This window comes from Thunnus thynnus, chromosome 19, assembly GCF_963924715.1.
Source record: "Thunnus thynnus chromosome 19, fThuThy2.1, whole genome shotgun sequence".
NCBI lineage: Eukaryota > Metazoa > Chordata > Actinopteri > Scombriformes > Scombridae > Thunnus > Thunnus thynnus.
Genome location: NC_089535.1, coordinates 10987647 through 11001694, shown reverse-complemented (window position 1 = coordinate 11001694; position 14048 = coordinate 10987647). Strand labels below are relative to the sequence as shown.

Below are 14048 nucleotides of genomic sequence, written 5' to 3'. Positions count from 1 at the left end.
TGTGTGTGTTTGCAGGTACGTGTAAATTTACTATACAGTATGTATGTGTGTGCTAATCAGGTAAAGATCCAGGTGTCGAAGGAGACCTTAGGAGGAATCCCTATATGGATCATCATTATCAGCATCCTGATAGGTCTGCTGATTTTAGCACTTGTCATCTTCGCTCTGTGGAAGGTAATATTTCCTGAGTCAGACCCGCACAGTATTTGCAAATCTTCAAACACCTTCTGACTATTGGTAGCATTTTGCCACTGCACAGAGACAAGAGCATATACAATTTGCTACGGTCTTTAAAAGAATAGTTAAGCATTTTGAAAAATATGGTTATTTGTTTTTTGACAAAAACTAGATGAGAAGATTGATACCACTCTCATGAGGTGCATCATACACATCATACTTAATATGAAGCTAAAATCAGGAGACAGTTAGCTTAGCGTAGCTTATCTTAGCTTAATTTAGCTTCGCATAAGACTGAGAGCAAGAGGAAACAGCTAGCCTGTCTCTGTCCTACCAGATTAAAAATTAGCCTACCAGCACCTCTAAAGCTCACTAATTAACATGTCATTTCTTGTTTGTTAAATCTGTACAAAAACCACAGAGTAAAAAATACTATTTGTAGGGTTATATGTTTAACTATTTCTTAGCCAGGTGCAGTGACTTCCTGGAAACCTCACAGGGATGACTCCTGTCACTGCCCCTGGCCAAGAAATAGTCTGTTACAGAGGTACACATAGAATCCCAAATTGTCTTTTTCACACTTTGGTGTTTGTGTGTCTTTAACAAACAAGATATTACGTGTTCATCAGTACCTTTGGACAGAGCCGGGCTAATTGTTTCTAGTCTTAATGCTAAGCTAAGCTAGCCGTTTCCTGGCTTCAACTTCATATTTAACTGGCAAACATAAGAGTGGTATCAATATCATCTAATTCTTGGCAAGAAAGCAAATAAATGAATGCCCCAAAATGTCAACATTTTAGTTGGTCATGTTATAACTGAGTTTTTTGCTCTTTCAGTTGGGCTTCTTCAAGAGAAAATCCAGGGACTACTCAAAGGAGGAAATAATGGACTGAGGTATCCAGCAGCAAGCAGCTCCGTGACTGTTTCTGGAGCCAACAAGTCACATGAAGTGACAGACTTTTAAACAGACAGTCGGACACACGGAGAAGACGCCACAAGACCCACCACCACCTCATTGCTACGACACAGTGACTACCTGGAAAACACAATTACCATCCACTGTTTCCTACACAGGCCTGGGTCAAATATTGTTTGCAAATACTTCCTAAACCTTGCCCTTTGCTGCTTTAGGCATTAAGTTGCTTGGGTTTTCACATTGGGGCTACAGAAAGTGTTTAAAAAGACACTTGCTTTGACTTTTGTAAAGTGATTGGCACTCACTGTATGCCTTGTTTGAAGTATTTGCAAATACTGTTTGTCCTAGATCAGCTTCTTTCTTGTAGATAGCAACATCAAGTCAGGTCCGGCAGTTCAGAGGAGAAACCAGGGAGGAAGAAGAAACTATTACTTACCAGGCATCTGTTGGCAAAGTAGAATATATCTGTATCACATACAGTCATTTTAGAAAACCTTCAGAGCTACAATTGCTGCACTGCGGCTTTCAAAGGAAAAAAATAAACTCAGGTTTTTCGGTATAAGGATCCAAAGTTGCCTAAGCCACCTCGCACACTTTCTGTGTCATTACAGCAACAACGTCCAAAGGTCTATTTGCTTCTGAGACATGCAATATGTGAACTTTATGTGTGTTGGAGCAGTCTGTCTTATAGCTTAGACTTGTGTGTTAAAAAGCTTGATCAGTTTTTTTTAAGAAACACTGTATCTTTTAGCATTTTATAGCATTTCATTTTTGTTTTAGCAATATAACATGGCACATCCTTTATTTCAAAATGTTAGCTAAAGACACTGACCTGAACATGAGATTTATTTTGCTTAACAAAGGTGCAGCCTTTTATTTTTTTATACTTGTTACCATAGCTAATTAATTCAAAAACAAAATAATCATGTCCCAACTCCTGAGGTAAATGTTTGTATTTAGTGTCACCTTTGTTACTGAGGGATACAGAGAGCTGCGCCTTCCAAATCTAAACCTTTGATTGTACTGTAAATATAATGCTTAAAAATGTACATAATTGTGTTGCTATAATTCATGTAATTTAAGAGATGTTATCCACAAATCTTATCTTTTTTTGTGATCAGTGGTCAGAGAACATGATTTTGCTCAGGTGCTTCACGTATCATGAATGATGACATTAACATTTTGACATACAAGAAAATGATCTGGCCGATCTCACAATTTAAAACGCTGATGCAAATATGTAAATATTGTCATATTTTGATGAGAAAATGAAACTATTCTGTTACTGAAAATTTACATGAAGATGAGGGTTTGTATCCACTACTTTGGTGACGTAAATGTAAAAGTATTTCATTGAGATGAGCTCTGACTGTAGCATACTATGATTTAAACTTTTTAATTTGCAAAATAGAGGGTAAAATTTCCTCAAATGTAGAAATATATGTGTCACCATTCACCAGCAGTTTTCTCCGTTACCCTGCATGGGATTCACTGGTAGATGGTTTGTAACACGTACACAAAGCATTACTGTAGGCTCAATGTGACCCCATATGCGGTACACAGTACCTTACAAAGTTATTATTTCAGGTTTTCTGTCTTGTTTTTGTTTCAAGAAGTTGCACAGCTACACAGTATGTTAAAAGAGATTATATTGTATATTGGGGAGACCGAGCTTCTGCTTCTTTCTTGAGTTTTTCCCTCATCGTCATACGATGAAGCTGAGGGAAGAAGGCAAGAAGACGAAAAATATTTAAATGAATCGTTACACTCCTCAGCTCTCACTCTCCACTGTTGACATTAAGCACATGTTATAAATTGTGTGTACAGAATGTGTAACTGTTGATTCATTTTAAGATTGTACGGCTACATCAGGCTTATGCACGAGGGTGGAGGCATAACTCTCTCTTTGTTCACTTTCATAGAAACGTGTGGTCTGGGATCATTTTCTTGGATTTGACTCCTCTTTAACTTCTGAGAAATAGTAAAGAAGAGAGAGTGGGACAAATGTGAGAGTTGTGAGCTCCACTCCAGCCTTCTACACTGCTGTGAAGTCTTCATTGTAATGCACTGGTTTGTCAGACTGTATGCTTCCTCATCAGCACAGAAATGAACTGAATCTTATGTACAAAAATAAAGACTTTTTACGAAGACGTGCTTCAATTCTGCTTTTCTTTAGACACAAATGTGCAAAGAATTATATAAACTTTTTGATGAATATGTAAAAAATGCTGCTTTAAGTTCTGTCAATTAAATTTAAAACACTGTGTGTCTCTCCTGACACTCACTCTTACATGAAAAAAGTAATAATTTTGTTCTTGAAATACATTAGACTGATTAGTGTATTAATCAGTTAGTCTATTGACATTCATTCATCACAAAAAAGTCAAACTTTCTTGTGTTCTAGCTGCTCAGGTGTGATTATTTGCTGCTTTTCTGTGTTTTACATCATTAGAAATAGAAAATCTTAGGGTTTTGGACAGCTGGTCGGACAAAACAAGCAACTTGAAGATGTCACCTTGGGCTCTGATAGCCTTTTTTTTTGCTACTTTATACTTCCACTGTACTATATTTCAGAGGGAAATATTGTACTTTCTACTCCACTATATTTATTTGACAGTTTCAGTTACTTTTCAGATGAAGATTTGACACAATGGATAATATAACAAGCTTTTAAAATACAACACATTGTTAAATTCAAACCTTTTTGGCTTTTGACGTCTTACAAAATGCAGTGTGTAGTTGGGGTCACATTTCAGTCTATGAGTTGTTAACAGCTCTACCAAATCATGATTTCCTCTCCCATTAATCATCTCACAACCTCTCAGATTTATCTGGTGACCTTTTGGAGGGGCCTGACCCCTAGATTGGAAACCACTGGACTAAACTAGCTAACTGTATATAAAATAGTTCAAACTAGCTCCAACTCCAGCAGCTACAACAGTAACATGCTGCTTACACACTGATGCTTCAGTATTAATAATCTAATGATGTCATATATAATGATATATCAGTCAGAAGGATGAAATCAGTACTTTTACTGCAATACTTTAAATATATTTTCATACTAATACTGTCGAATTTATGAGAGTTCGACACTAGAAAGCTGTTTTCACATTCATCTGCTGAAAGTGGAAAGTTTCTCTGTGCTCATTGAAAATCTGATTTTAAGGTGAGGGCCTACAAGCATGATATGTGACATAACAACCAGTTTTGAAGCCAATCCTGGTCTTATAGTCAACTTACACAAGTGTGATGTGGTAATGTGAAGCCTCCAGTGCACATACACTGAGAAGTGACTTTTCAGTGAATAAGGAGACATCTTGTATCCAGCAGTTAAACTTCTGAAATGAAAACCACACACCTCCATCCGCACCCTCAGATCTGCCAGCAGCTTGCTCCTCTGGGTCTCCGAGACCAAGCTCCAACCTTCTGCTCTGCTGCACCACATTTGTTCAACGGCCTTCTTCACCATCTGAGGGCAGAACAGACCCTAGACTCTTTTAAAACAGCCTTAAAAACCTTTTTATTTAGGGAGGCTTTTACATCTTTTTATTTTCTTTATGTTATTTCTAACGCTGTAGCACTTTGAGATTCACTGTGAATGAAAAGTGCAGGGCAAATTAAATGCATTATTATTGTATTATTATTATAGATTCTGTATTTTTTTAATGGGGGAGATGTCCCAGCTGAATGGCCTGCCTGGTGATGCAGCAGTGCGCCGCCTAGTGTTCAGCCGCAACATTTAGCGATAAGTGACACTCTGGGAGGGGAAGCAGAACAAACTGTAAGCTGCTAGCGGATCCATCTTGCTCGAAAAAGAGGCGAGGGTGAAGGCTTCTTTCAGTTTAGTATCTCAAAAAACTGTATCGTCCCCCGTTCAGCGCGCTGGGGAGCCCGCGGAGGGGCTGTATTGCTGTTTGTAGGATGTCCCGACATGAGGGTGAGTAGATAAACACGTCTACAGCGGCTTGGTTGGAGGCTACATTACCTGAGCGGCTAGCTCCTCGGCTAGCTTTTGCTAATTCCTATTCAAGTCAGGGGGTTGTTGCGCTTTTCGCTGCTTGCGTCCAGGCTTGTCCCAGCATACGTATTTGCTGTCAGCAGCTGTGGCGTACACATATGTCTCATGTGTCCTTATATCGAGGCAAACGGTTATTACTTCACTTAACCGCTTCGCAATGATACGGCAACATAGCGGAGCTTAGCAATTAGCCGTTGCTAGGTGCTGCGTTACCTCACGTTAGCTGGGCTAGCGAGCAGGCTAATGTATGCTAACATAAGGAGTCGTTTGTGTTGCAACTTGACGCTGCTTATGCCGGCAGTCATAACCTTATTATTTGCACAATATGATTTGTCTTAATAAAGAATAAAACTACCATATGTATTTGCTCATATATGGGGTGTGTGTTAATGTAACCGTAAGTTAGCTCTAATGTTAGCGCCACACTGTCCCGTCTGGTCACATTACCTGCTGTTGTTAGCGAATGCACTGTCATCAAGAAGAAGACAGAAAGTCTGAGGCCTCAGTCTCTGAATATAAACCAGTCTCTAAGTCACTAAGTTAGCTGGCTGGTAAGCTAGTGGCTAGCTAGGGTTACCGCAAGTTACGATATGTTAAACCGAAAACCAGATTGGAGTTGTGACTCTCTTCAGTCAACCCGTAACGTTAACGTTAGTAGTAGCAGGCCAGTCGAGAGGTTATCCTGTTTTTATCACCTCAGAAGGTGTTACCGTGTGTTGTACTGTAAACATGAGCACAGTACGGATAGTTAGCCACAGTGGGACCAAGGTAATACGTAAGTAATATGTTCAAAGTCTGTCTTAAAACAACAGTCAGGTGCCCATATAAAACACTGAAAGAGGTTTTCCTTGCTGTAACCAGTCCTCCTGTTCATACTGGCAATTAAAAGATCCCCTTCAAACGCACTTTCAATGTAAGTGATGGGGGGGCAAAATTCACAGTGTGTCCACACAGTCATTGTGTGCAGAAATGCATTTAAAAGTTTTAGAAGACTGTGTTTTGGCCCCCTACACTTAAATTGTAAGTGCATAATGAAGGGATCTTCTAATGGCCATTATGAACAGGAGGAATGATTAATTGAATGTTCATATGACACCCTGACTGCTGTTTTAGGATGTACTTGACAAATTGTGAACCTGTCCTCTAAAGATGGACAACAAAGGGGCTTGTTTAATTAAGCCAAGTGGACAAGCTAGTTTTTAAGGCGAGGACACTCAGTGATCCCCCAGGCAGACAAGGTTTCATTTGTGAGTGAGCGAGGAGGGCATTCCATCAAGCCATATTGTGTTTCTTTACTATTCAGGTAATGCAAACAACTTTTATTTCTGTCCGCCTCTGTAAAACCTCCCATGGTGCGACCAAACCCTTAATCAACATGCTGAGGTGATAACTGTTTATTGCCAGTTGATTTTGTTTGTTCAGGACTGTGTTTGCTTGGTTAGAAAATGTTACCTTTGTGGAGATTTTTCTTGTTTTATATTTTGAAGTTTTTTTGTTGTTGTTGTTGCAAAACATCAGAAGAGTCAACAGAGGAAATTCCCCAAGTATTTGCTTACCTATTATCCAACATTTCCCAAACAACATGCTTTTTCCCTTAAAGGGAAATGTCAGCAAGGTTGGAATATTATGCATAATGCTAACTTTAATGTCTCAGAAAATAACTGGTTGTTTCTGTGGAGTAGTGAGCCAGTGCTTGAATAGTTCTTCACGTAATAAAGAATGGACAAGCACTCCATTTTTATTTTTTCTTCCTTTTTCTACCTTTCATTTACTTAAAGGCAAGCACAAAAAGCAGATATTTTTCTTGAAAATGTGTGGACTGTGCTTGAAAAAGAGCAACAAAATCTGAAATGAAAAAAAAAAAGCATTCAACTGCTTGTTTACGTCGTGCCTTTTGAGTTGCTTGTGAAGTTCACAGGAATGCCAGACTTCTTCACTGCTGGCACTTGTGGGTTGGTGCCACTCCAAAACACATGCTCATGTAAGTGAGACTGACCGACGGATAGAGATTGCTTTCTTACAGTCAGTCTCACAGGCGCAGTTATAAGGAATTTGTAACTTTATTGTCAGGTCTACATGTTTGACTTTACATTCTTCTTTTCATTCTTCTTCTTTTCTTTTTTGCAGGTGTGAGCTGTGATGCGTGTTTAAAAGGGAACTTTAGAGGAAGACGGTTCAAGTGTTTAATTTGCTACGACTACGACCTGTGTGCATCGTGCTACGAGAGCGGAGCCACAACAACAAGACACACCACAGAGCACCCCATGCAGTGTATATTAACCAGGGTAGACTATGGTAAGGGCCTGGCTGAAAGCCCAGACAGAAACTTGTGTGGCTTACTGATCAACAGACATATTCATCATGCCTGCATCGTATACAGTTATTGTATTTTATGACTTGACTGTCACCTACTATGTCATTACAAATCATCCATCCTGGTTGCAGTTATGATTAGTCTACTGAGACCATTGTATTTTGAAATATTGATTGACAAACAATAACAGCTGCTGTGTTTACCGTCTTCTTGCAGACTTGTATTATGGAGGAGACACTTTTTCAGTAGAGCAACCCCAGTCATTCACATGTCCTTATTGTGGGAAGATGGGCTACACAGAGACGTCCCTACAGGAGCATGTCACCTCAGAGCATGCAGAGACTTCCACAGAGGTGGTGAGTATACTGCACACATTTAGGTATCAGAGCATACATTTACAGGTATTTTTATCTATTAGTCATGGGGACCATATCTCAATAATGTCAACAATACTTGCAAATGTTGTCTTAATTCTTATAAACAGCCTCCAGCAGTTTACGTCTGCCATCCATTTACATATCTTGAAATTTTAAAATCTTTATCTGCTGGGGTCACTACAGTTCAGTGCTGCACATAACTTCCCAGAATGTACATGCTGAAGACATTTATGGATTACTTGTAGTCAGAGCGTTACGAGCATTGTCCGCTGCTGAGTAAACTGAGAAAAGTGAGACTAAGGGTCAAGCCACTGCTGACTCGCAGGTAGTCTGTCGATAAACAGCAGCTCCACTAGCAGTGATGGAAAAAAAAAAGTGACCTTTGGAGCCCACAGGTGGAGCCGACTAGTAGTATTTGTGCTCCAGGTGCCCACCAGTGCCAAGTGTTAATAGTTAGAGCAGATAGTGTCAGTGTTTAACAGTGAGGCTTTGAGGGATAAGACAGGCGTTATTTTATATTTTTATTATTATCAACAAATCTCATGAAAAGACCAAAACAATGTGATATCCCACCTCTCAATAGTTTATGGCTTCCCTACCCTTTCTGTGGCACTCAGCCCCAAGCCCTTTTATTCATGTAAATCTTTACAAACTGGTCACAAATGTATACTTTAATTTTGTAGAACAACCCAGCAATTTCCAAAAAAAAAAATCTGAGTGCTGTAGTTTATGGTAAACATTACAGGAGTAAATGGTGCATTTGTTTGGGACTATTTTCAGCTGTGGGTTAATACACATCTGGTGCTCTGGTGAGTATTTAGAGCAGCAGGACTGTGTCTGTCTGATTGGCTCAAAATAAACTACAGTGGCCATGTTCATTGTAATAAAGGAACATGTTACTTAGTGCAACAGTATGACTCACTTTTTAATAGTTTTTGGACAATGCTGGATCTCTGTAGCACAGAGGAATACAGTATATCAGGCTTTGTCAACACAGACGATACTCGTTAGGAGGATTCATTTGTTCTTGGTTTTGGTCTTTTCATAAGAATAAGAAATATATAGAATAATGCCAACCTTGTTTTTTTTTTTGTTTGTTTGTTTTAAACATGATCTTTCAAAGATGAACTAAAAGAAAAATGGTGCTAAGAGAAAAAGACAGGAGTTGAAGAGGAAGTGTCTCTGAAACTTATCTCCGTGTTTGTATATGTTAATGTACAGTATGACATTTGCTGTGTTATATTGAGAACGTGATGCACAATAGAAACTGTTATGTGTGTGCTGTGGGACAGGCTCATTGAGCAAAAGTATGCTGATTTTTATGTAGATAAGTAGTCATTTGTGGTGAAATGTTCTTTTATAAAAACATTTTGATCCTCTGCAATGCAGTGTGTTGTGTGTGTCTGGTTGACATGACAACATTTTGTGAAACAACTGTGTGTCAGTCAGTCCACTGGACAACACAGAAGCTCTAACTTTCTCTCTCTTGTTTCAGATCTGTCCAATATGTGCTGCCTTGCCAGGCGGTGACCCAAACCACGTCACAGATGACTTTACAGCTCACCTCACACTCGAACACAGAGCGCCAAGAGATTTAATATCCTTTCTGTGTCTCACCACATTAGTATCTGCATTTAGATGTTTTTAACTTGTATTGATCAAATGTCCAAAAAATATTGATTGTGATACTAAACAGTGTGCCAGATTTACTGCATTTACCCTTAACAGCCCTCGTTTAAGATGAGTCCAGCAGTGTTCGGCATGTACGCAGGATGTTCCACCCTGGACGAGGACTGGGCGGTCCCAGAGCACGGCGGACAAATATGCACTTTACTAGCGGCTCCACAGGGGGACTTTCATCCTCCTCATCACAAAGCTCCACTTACACCCCCAGTAACAGAGAAGCAATGGACCCCATTGCAGGTGAGAGTCAGGGATACAGCGGCATACTAATTATCAGAACCAGCAGAGTAATGTTTAATCCTCCAGTTAGTTTGGTCGCTCTGCTAGAGGAAACTACGTATTTACGATCAAAACCTTTGCATTTAGGACTGATTAGCATCCATTTTCCATTTAGATGAGTACATGAACTTTTTTTAGCTGCTTGTAGCTTCAGATTTTCAGTTTGGGTGAAATTATATCCAAAACTGGTTGAATATTTTCTTTGCATACATCACTTGTATTTGTTTTGCCAGCATTTTTTGTCAAACCTTTGAGTTTACAGAAAGCACATTAAATAATTATAACTATAAAACTCAGTGGTAATGAAAAATATTACAATAAAAATATTATAAATATACAGTAATATTTTGTATTTCTCACCTCTATGGTGTCAGTTCTATTAGACTCATTATCGTGAACAAAATAAGTCAAGAACATTACAAGACAAACTTCATACTTATATGAAAACGCCTGCTATAATCTGCAAATTTTCCTCAGCCAACCAACAAGTTTAATTTATGCTGAAAACAAATTAACCGTCTAAGTCCTGTTATAACCAGAATGTACATCAGCAGAGCTCAAACTGCAGATACAAGCTTAAACTGCGTTTTGCACTGAATTTAGTTTATATATCTCTGTCCATATGTAGCACAATAATCATGTCTTTAAAATGAACTATATATCCCCTTATAATAACACTGTACTGTGTGTACTGCAATACTTTATTATACATCTCATACAAAGCAGACAGTTCCTTCGATACTGTTTTTTGTTTTTAGCCCAAAAATTACAAGACGGAGTTATAATGTCTTTGTTTATGCTGCCGTCTTGGCCAGGTCTCTCTTGAAAAAGAGATTTTAATCTCAATGAGACTTTCACCCGGTTAAATAAAGAACAGAAGAAGCTACATGTGTTTTTGGCACTTTTCTCTGTGTGTGAGGCTAAAAGCAGTGACTGTGTAATCAATGTATGTTTGCCAGGATAGAATCTAGTATTGACAGTGAGACACAATTGAAAGTAATTACCTTTTTTATGATTTTTAATCTATTCTTCCCTCACTTTTAGAAAACAGAAGTCAGAAATGATATCATCATTGGCCTAGCATGTTGTCCAGTCAAATGAACATCTAAATCTCTGTATTCTGTTTTTTTTTCTCTCTCCGTCATTCATATCTTTTTACAGGTATCTACATAGTGTTTTTTGAAATCATGACTTATTTAGAAACGGCCAACAATGAAGTCTGTTTTTGTTGTGTCCTGCAGAGTTGTTGTCTCAGCTGTCAGGTGTGCGGCGTGCAGCAGGGGGGCAAATAAACTCATCAGGGCCTTCAGCCTCCCAGCTCCAGCAGCTCCAGATGCAACTGCAGTTGGAGCGGCAGCAGGCTCAGGCAGCACGACAGCAAGTGGAGACAGGCCGCCACGCCACACGACGCAGCAACAACCCAGGCAACGCCGGCAACGCCATCCCTCCACCCAGCACAGCCACTGCCAACACTGCCTCTGTGGGTGAAAGTAATCCCTCGTCCTCGTCCCACAGCTCCCAGTTCCTATTAGCACGGTGAGTCAGGAGGTTTTACAGGCTGGAAAAATTCATGGTTTTTTTGTGAATTCATTGTTTATACTGTATATGCTAATATACTGTCAAAGAAAGCTACGAGTCATGTCCTTTTGGCAGTTAATTCAGCCTCACCTTGGCTTCCAGGATCTCAGACTTTGGAGAGATTATGAGTTTCATGATGATGAATGTTCATAGGAAAATACAATTTTCCATCAGAGATCATGTGTGCTTAACATTGTCTTAGAGACAGGAAAACCTGCACATCTTGTTATCGTTAGTTTGTAAGTTACTATGCTGATGTTAAAGAATAACTTTGGCGATATTCTATATTTTTGCTGTCAACAAATCCCACTAAAAGATCACAAATATACATTTTAATTTTAAAAAAGGCAAAATCATTTCTTTATAACAGCTGGACACTAGATTTTTGCAAATGTTACTCAAACAAACGGAGGTCTAGAACAGAGAGGAATAAGATATATCAGGCACACACAATACTAAGTAGAATCAAGGTCATTGTTGGTTTTGGTCTTCTCATGTAGACAAGAAGGAAAATATAGAATATGAACTGCCTTATCCTCTCAAAATGACTTGTTAACACCCTTTTTTTTTTGGTAAAACGTTCAGGGTCTCTAACTTATAAAAGGCCAAAAAGCTGAAGCCAATATGAGAGCTTGGAAGACATTTGTAGTTCTTGTAACAAAACAATGAACTGTATCTCTGTCTTAATATCATTAATCTTAAATCTTTTGAGGACTTCCACAAAGCTAAAGTACTGTTGAGTTGTTTGATGACTTGTGTAGTCAAAAAGGTAAATCAATGAATCATGTAGATTAACTGACAACACTTTTAAGATTTATCACAATCAAAATAATCAGTGGTTCCTCCCTACTCCCTACTTGGAAGTCTCAATCACATCTTAACATGAAATCAGCAAGTTTATCTGTTGCCTGTTGTTCCCTTTGCCACTGATTTAAAAACATTTTCACTTTAAGTGTATCACCTGAATGTATTAAACCGATGTGAACTGTTTTCACCAGGTTGAATGAACCTAAGATGTCCGAAGCAGAGCGGCAGTTTCTAGAAGGAGAGCGCGCAGACCGCAGCCTGTTCGTCCAGGAGCTGCTTCTGTCTACGCTGATGCACGAAGAGAGCTCTTCCTCCGACGAGGACGAACGCCGAGACTTCGCCGACTTCGGAGCCATGGGCTGCGTGGATATCATGCCTTTAGATGTGGCGCTGGAGAACCTCCAGCTCAGAGAGAGCAGCTCTACGGGGAAGGAGCCTCCGCCGCCTCCTCTTTGATGTCCGAGCATCAAGCAGACTGTGTCCTCTGTGTTGCAACTGTCAGTGATGGGCAGGGAACAGCAGCAGTCCTCCCCCCCCCCTCTCGGCCTCACCCTCCTCTCTCCCTCCCTCCCTCTATTTTCTGAGTTTGTTTTTGGTGATTGTAATTTCAGGCCTGTCACCATTTTTGTTACATTGTAAACAAAAATAAATGAGAGCAAGTGGGATAAATGTGCGAGTGCGCAATAGCAACTGAGTGAGCGAGCGAGAGAAGAGAAATATATAAATATATATATAAAATATATATGAAGTTGATAATCAATCCACATAACGTTTTTTTTTTTCTTTATCAGGTAAATGTTACAGGCAGTTGTGGCAGACCCTTGCTTCCTGTGACATGCAAACGGCTCTCCGTATAAATACTCCACATTCAAAAGTCAAGAGGGCATAGGCGCCTCTGATGAAGCTGCTGTGTGTGTTTATGACTATTAATAAATAAAAAGTGCTTGGATGGGTTACCATAACTACTGCATGCAGTTATTTGCAGCGTGCATGACTTTTAATGACCTTGTCATTAAAAACTTTTTTTTTTTTTTTTAAATATCCCAAAGCTTTCAACTGTTTCTAAATGGTTATTTCAAGTATTGAAAATGGAGTAGTTTACAAAACTGACATGCTGAAATTTAACGTCTAACAATATAATTTGTTAGGCTCTCTTTTTTTGAACGAGTACATATAATGAAGAGAAAACAATTTGGGCTCTGCGGTAGCTTCTGAAGAAATGCTGCAATGTGTCTGTCTCTCAGCTCCAGATTGCCCAGATTCGCCAGCGACGACTGTCTGAATATGTCGATCGCTGACGGGCAGCAGAGCTACGACTACTAGGAACTGAAGAAAAGAGAGCTTGCCTCTGAATTTTTCCTAGATGTTTATGTTCAGTGATAAGCTGTGTAGACACCATATACGTTATAATTCATAGATAAGTGCAGACGCCCAACTCTGTCCATCGCTCGTTCACGCTATTTTCTGACGTTCGCTCTTATGTACAGGCCAGTGTCAGACCACATGCTTTAGATGGCTTGTATGAATTATTTCTTTGCTGGGTAACAGGAGCTTGAGACTTTCCACACTGCAGTTTTGTTTTTTTTTCTGCTAAGGATAGCACTTTCTATTTATTCATGTTTGTTTTCTGATTCTTTTTGAGCCTTGATAATGAATCATGCCACCTTCATGCCTATACTTTTACCCTCCTATGTAAAATACAATAAGATGTATATTGAATTTGTGCGTTAACTTTCATAATGGTTCTAAGACATGGGCAAACTTTTTTTTAAAACTGTAAATTTAGAATAAAATAAATCTAAACTGCGCACAGCTTTTGATGAAACCAAGAGACAATCACACCTTTTGCACGTTGTGTTGTTGATGTTGTGATTACACAGATGTTTGTGTGTAGCT

General features: G+C 39.2%; 2 protein-coding genes across 3 annotated transcripts in view; both read left to right on the top strand.

Annotated features, from left to right (window-relative positions):
• itga1 (integrin, alpha 1) overlaps positions 1–3241 on the top strand; it is a 55718-nt gene extending 52477 nt beyond the window's left edge. The window contains exons 29-30 of the mRNA XM_067573630.1: positions 61–174; positions 1014–3241. Coding sequence (XP_067429731.1) covers positions 61–174; positions 1014–1070 — 171 coding nt within the window. The 3' untranslated portion in view covers positions 1071–3241. The remainder of the gene's footprint in view (positions 1–60; positions 175–1013) is intronic.
• Positions 3242–4840: 1599 nt separating this feature from the next.
• Positions 4841–13114, top strand: kcmf1 (potassium channel modulatory factor 1). 2 transcript variants are annotated; one of them, XM_067573738.1, is made up of 8 exons: positions 4841–5033; positions 7242–7409; positions 7645–7784; positions 9301–9402; positions 9545–9728; positions 11009–11303; positions 12344–12649; positions 12944–13114. In XM_067573738.1, exons 1-7 carry the CDS (start codon positions 5018–5020, stop codon positions 12606–12608), a joined length of 1170 nt encoding a protein of 389 aa, XP_067429839.1. In that variant the 5' UTR covers positions 4841–5017; the 3' UTR covers positions 12609–12649; positions 12944–13114. The 2 variants fall into 2 exon arrangements, with proteins under 2 accessions (XP_067429839.1, XP_067429838.1); XM_067573737.1 differs by having other exon boundaries at positions 12344–13114.
• Positions 13115–14048: the final 934 nt, after the last annotated feature.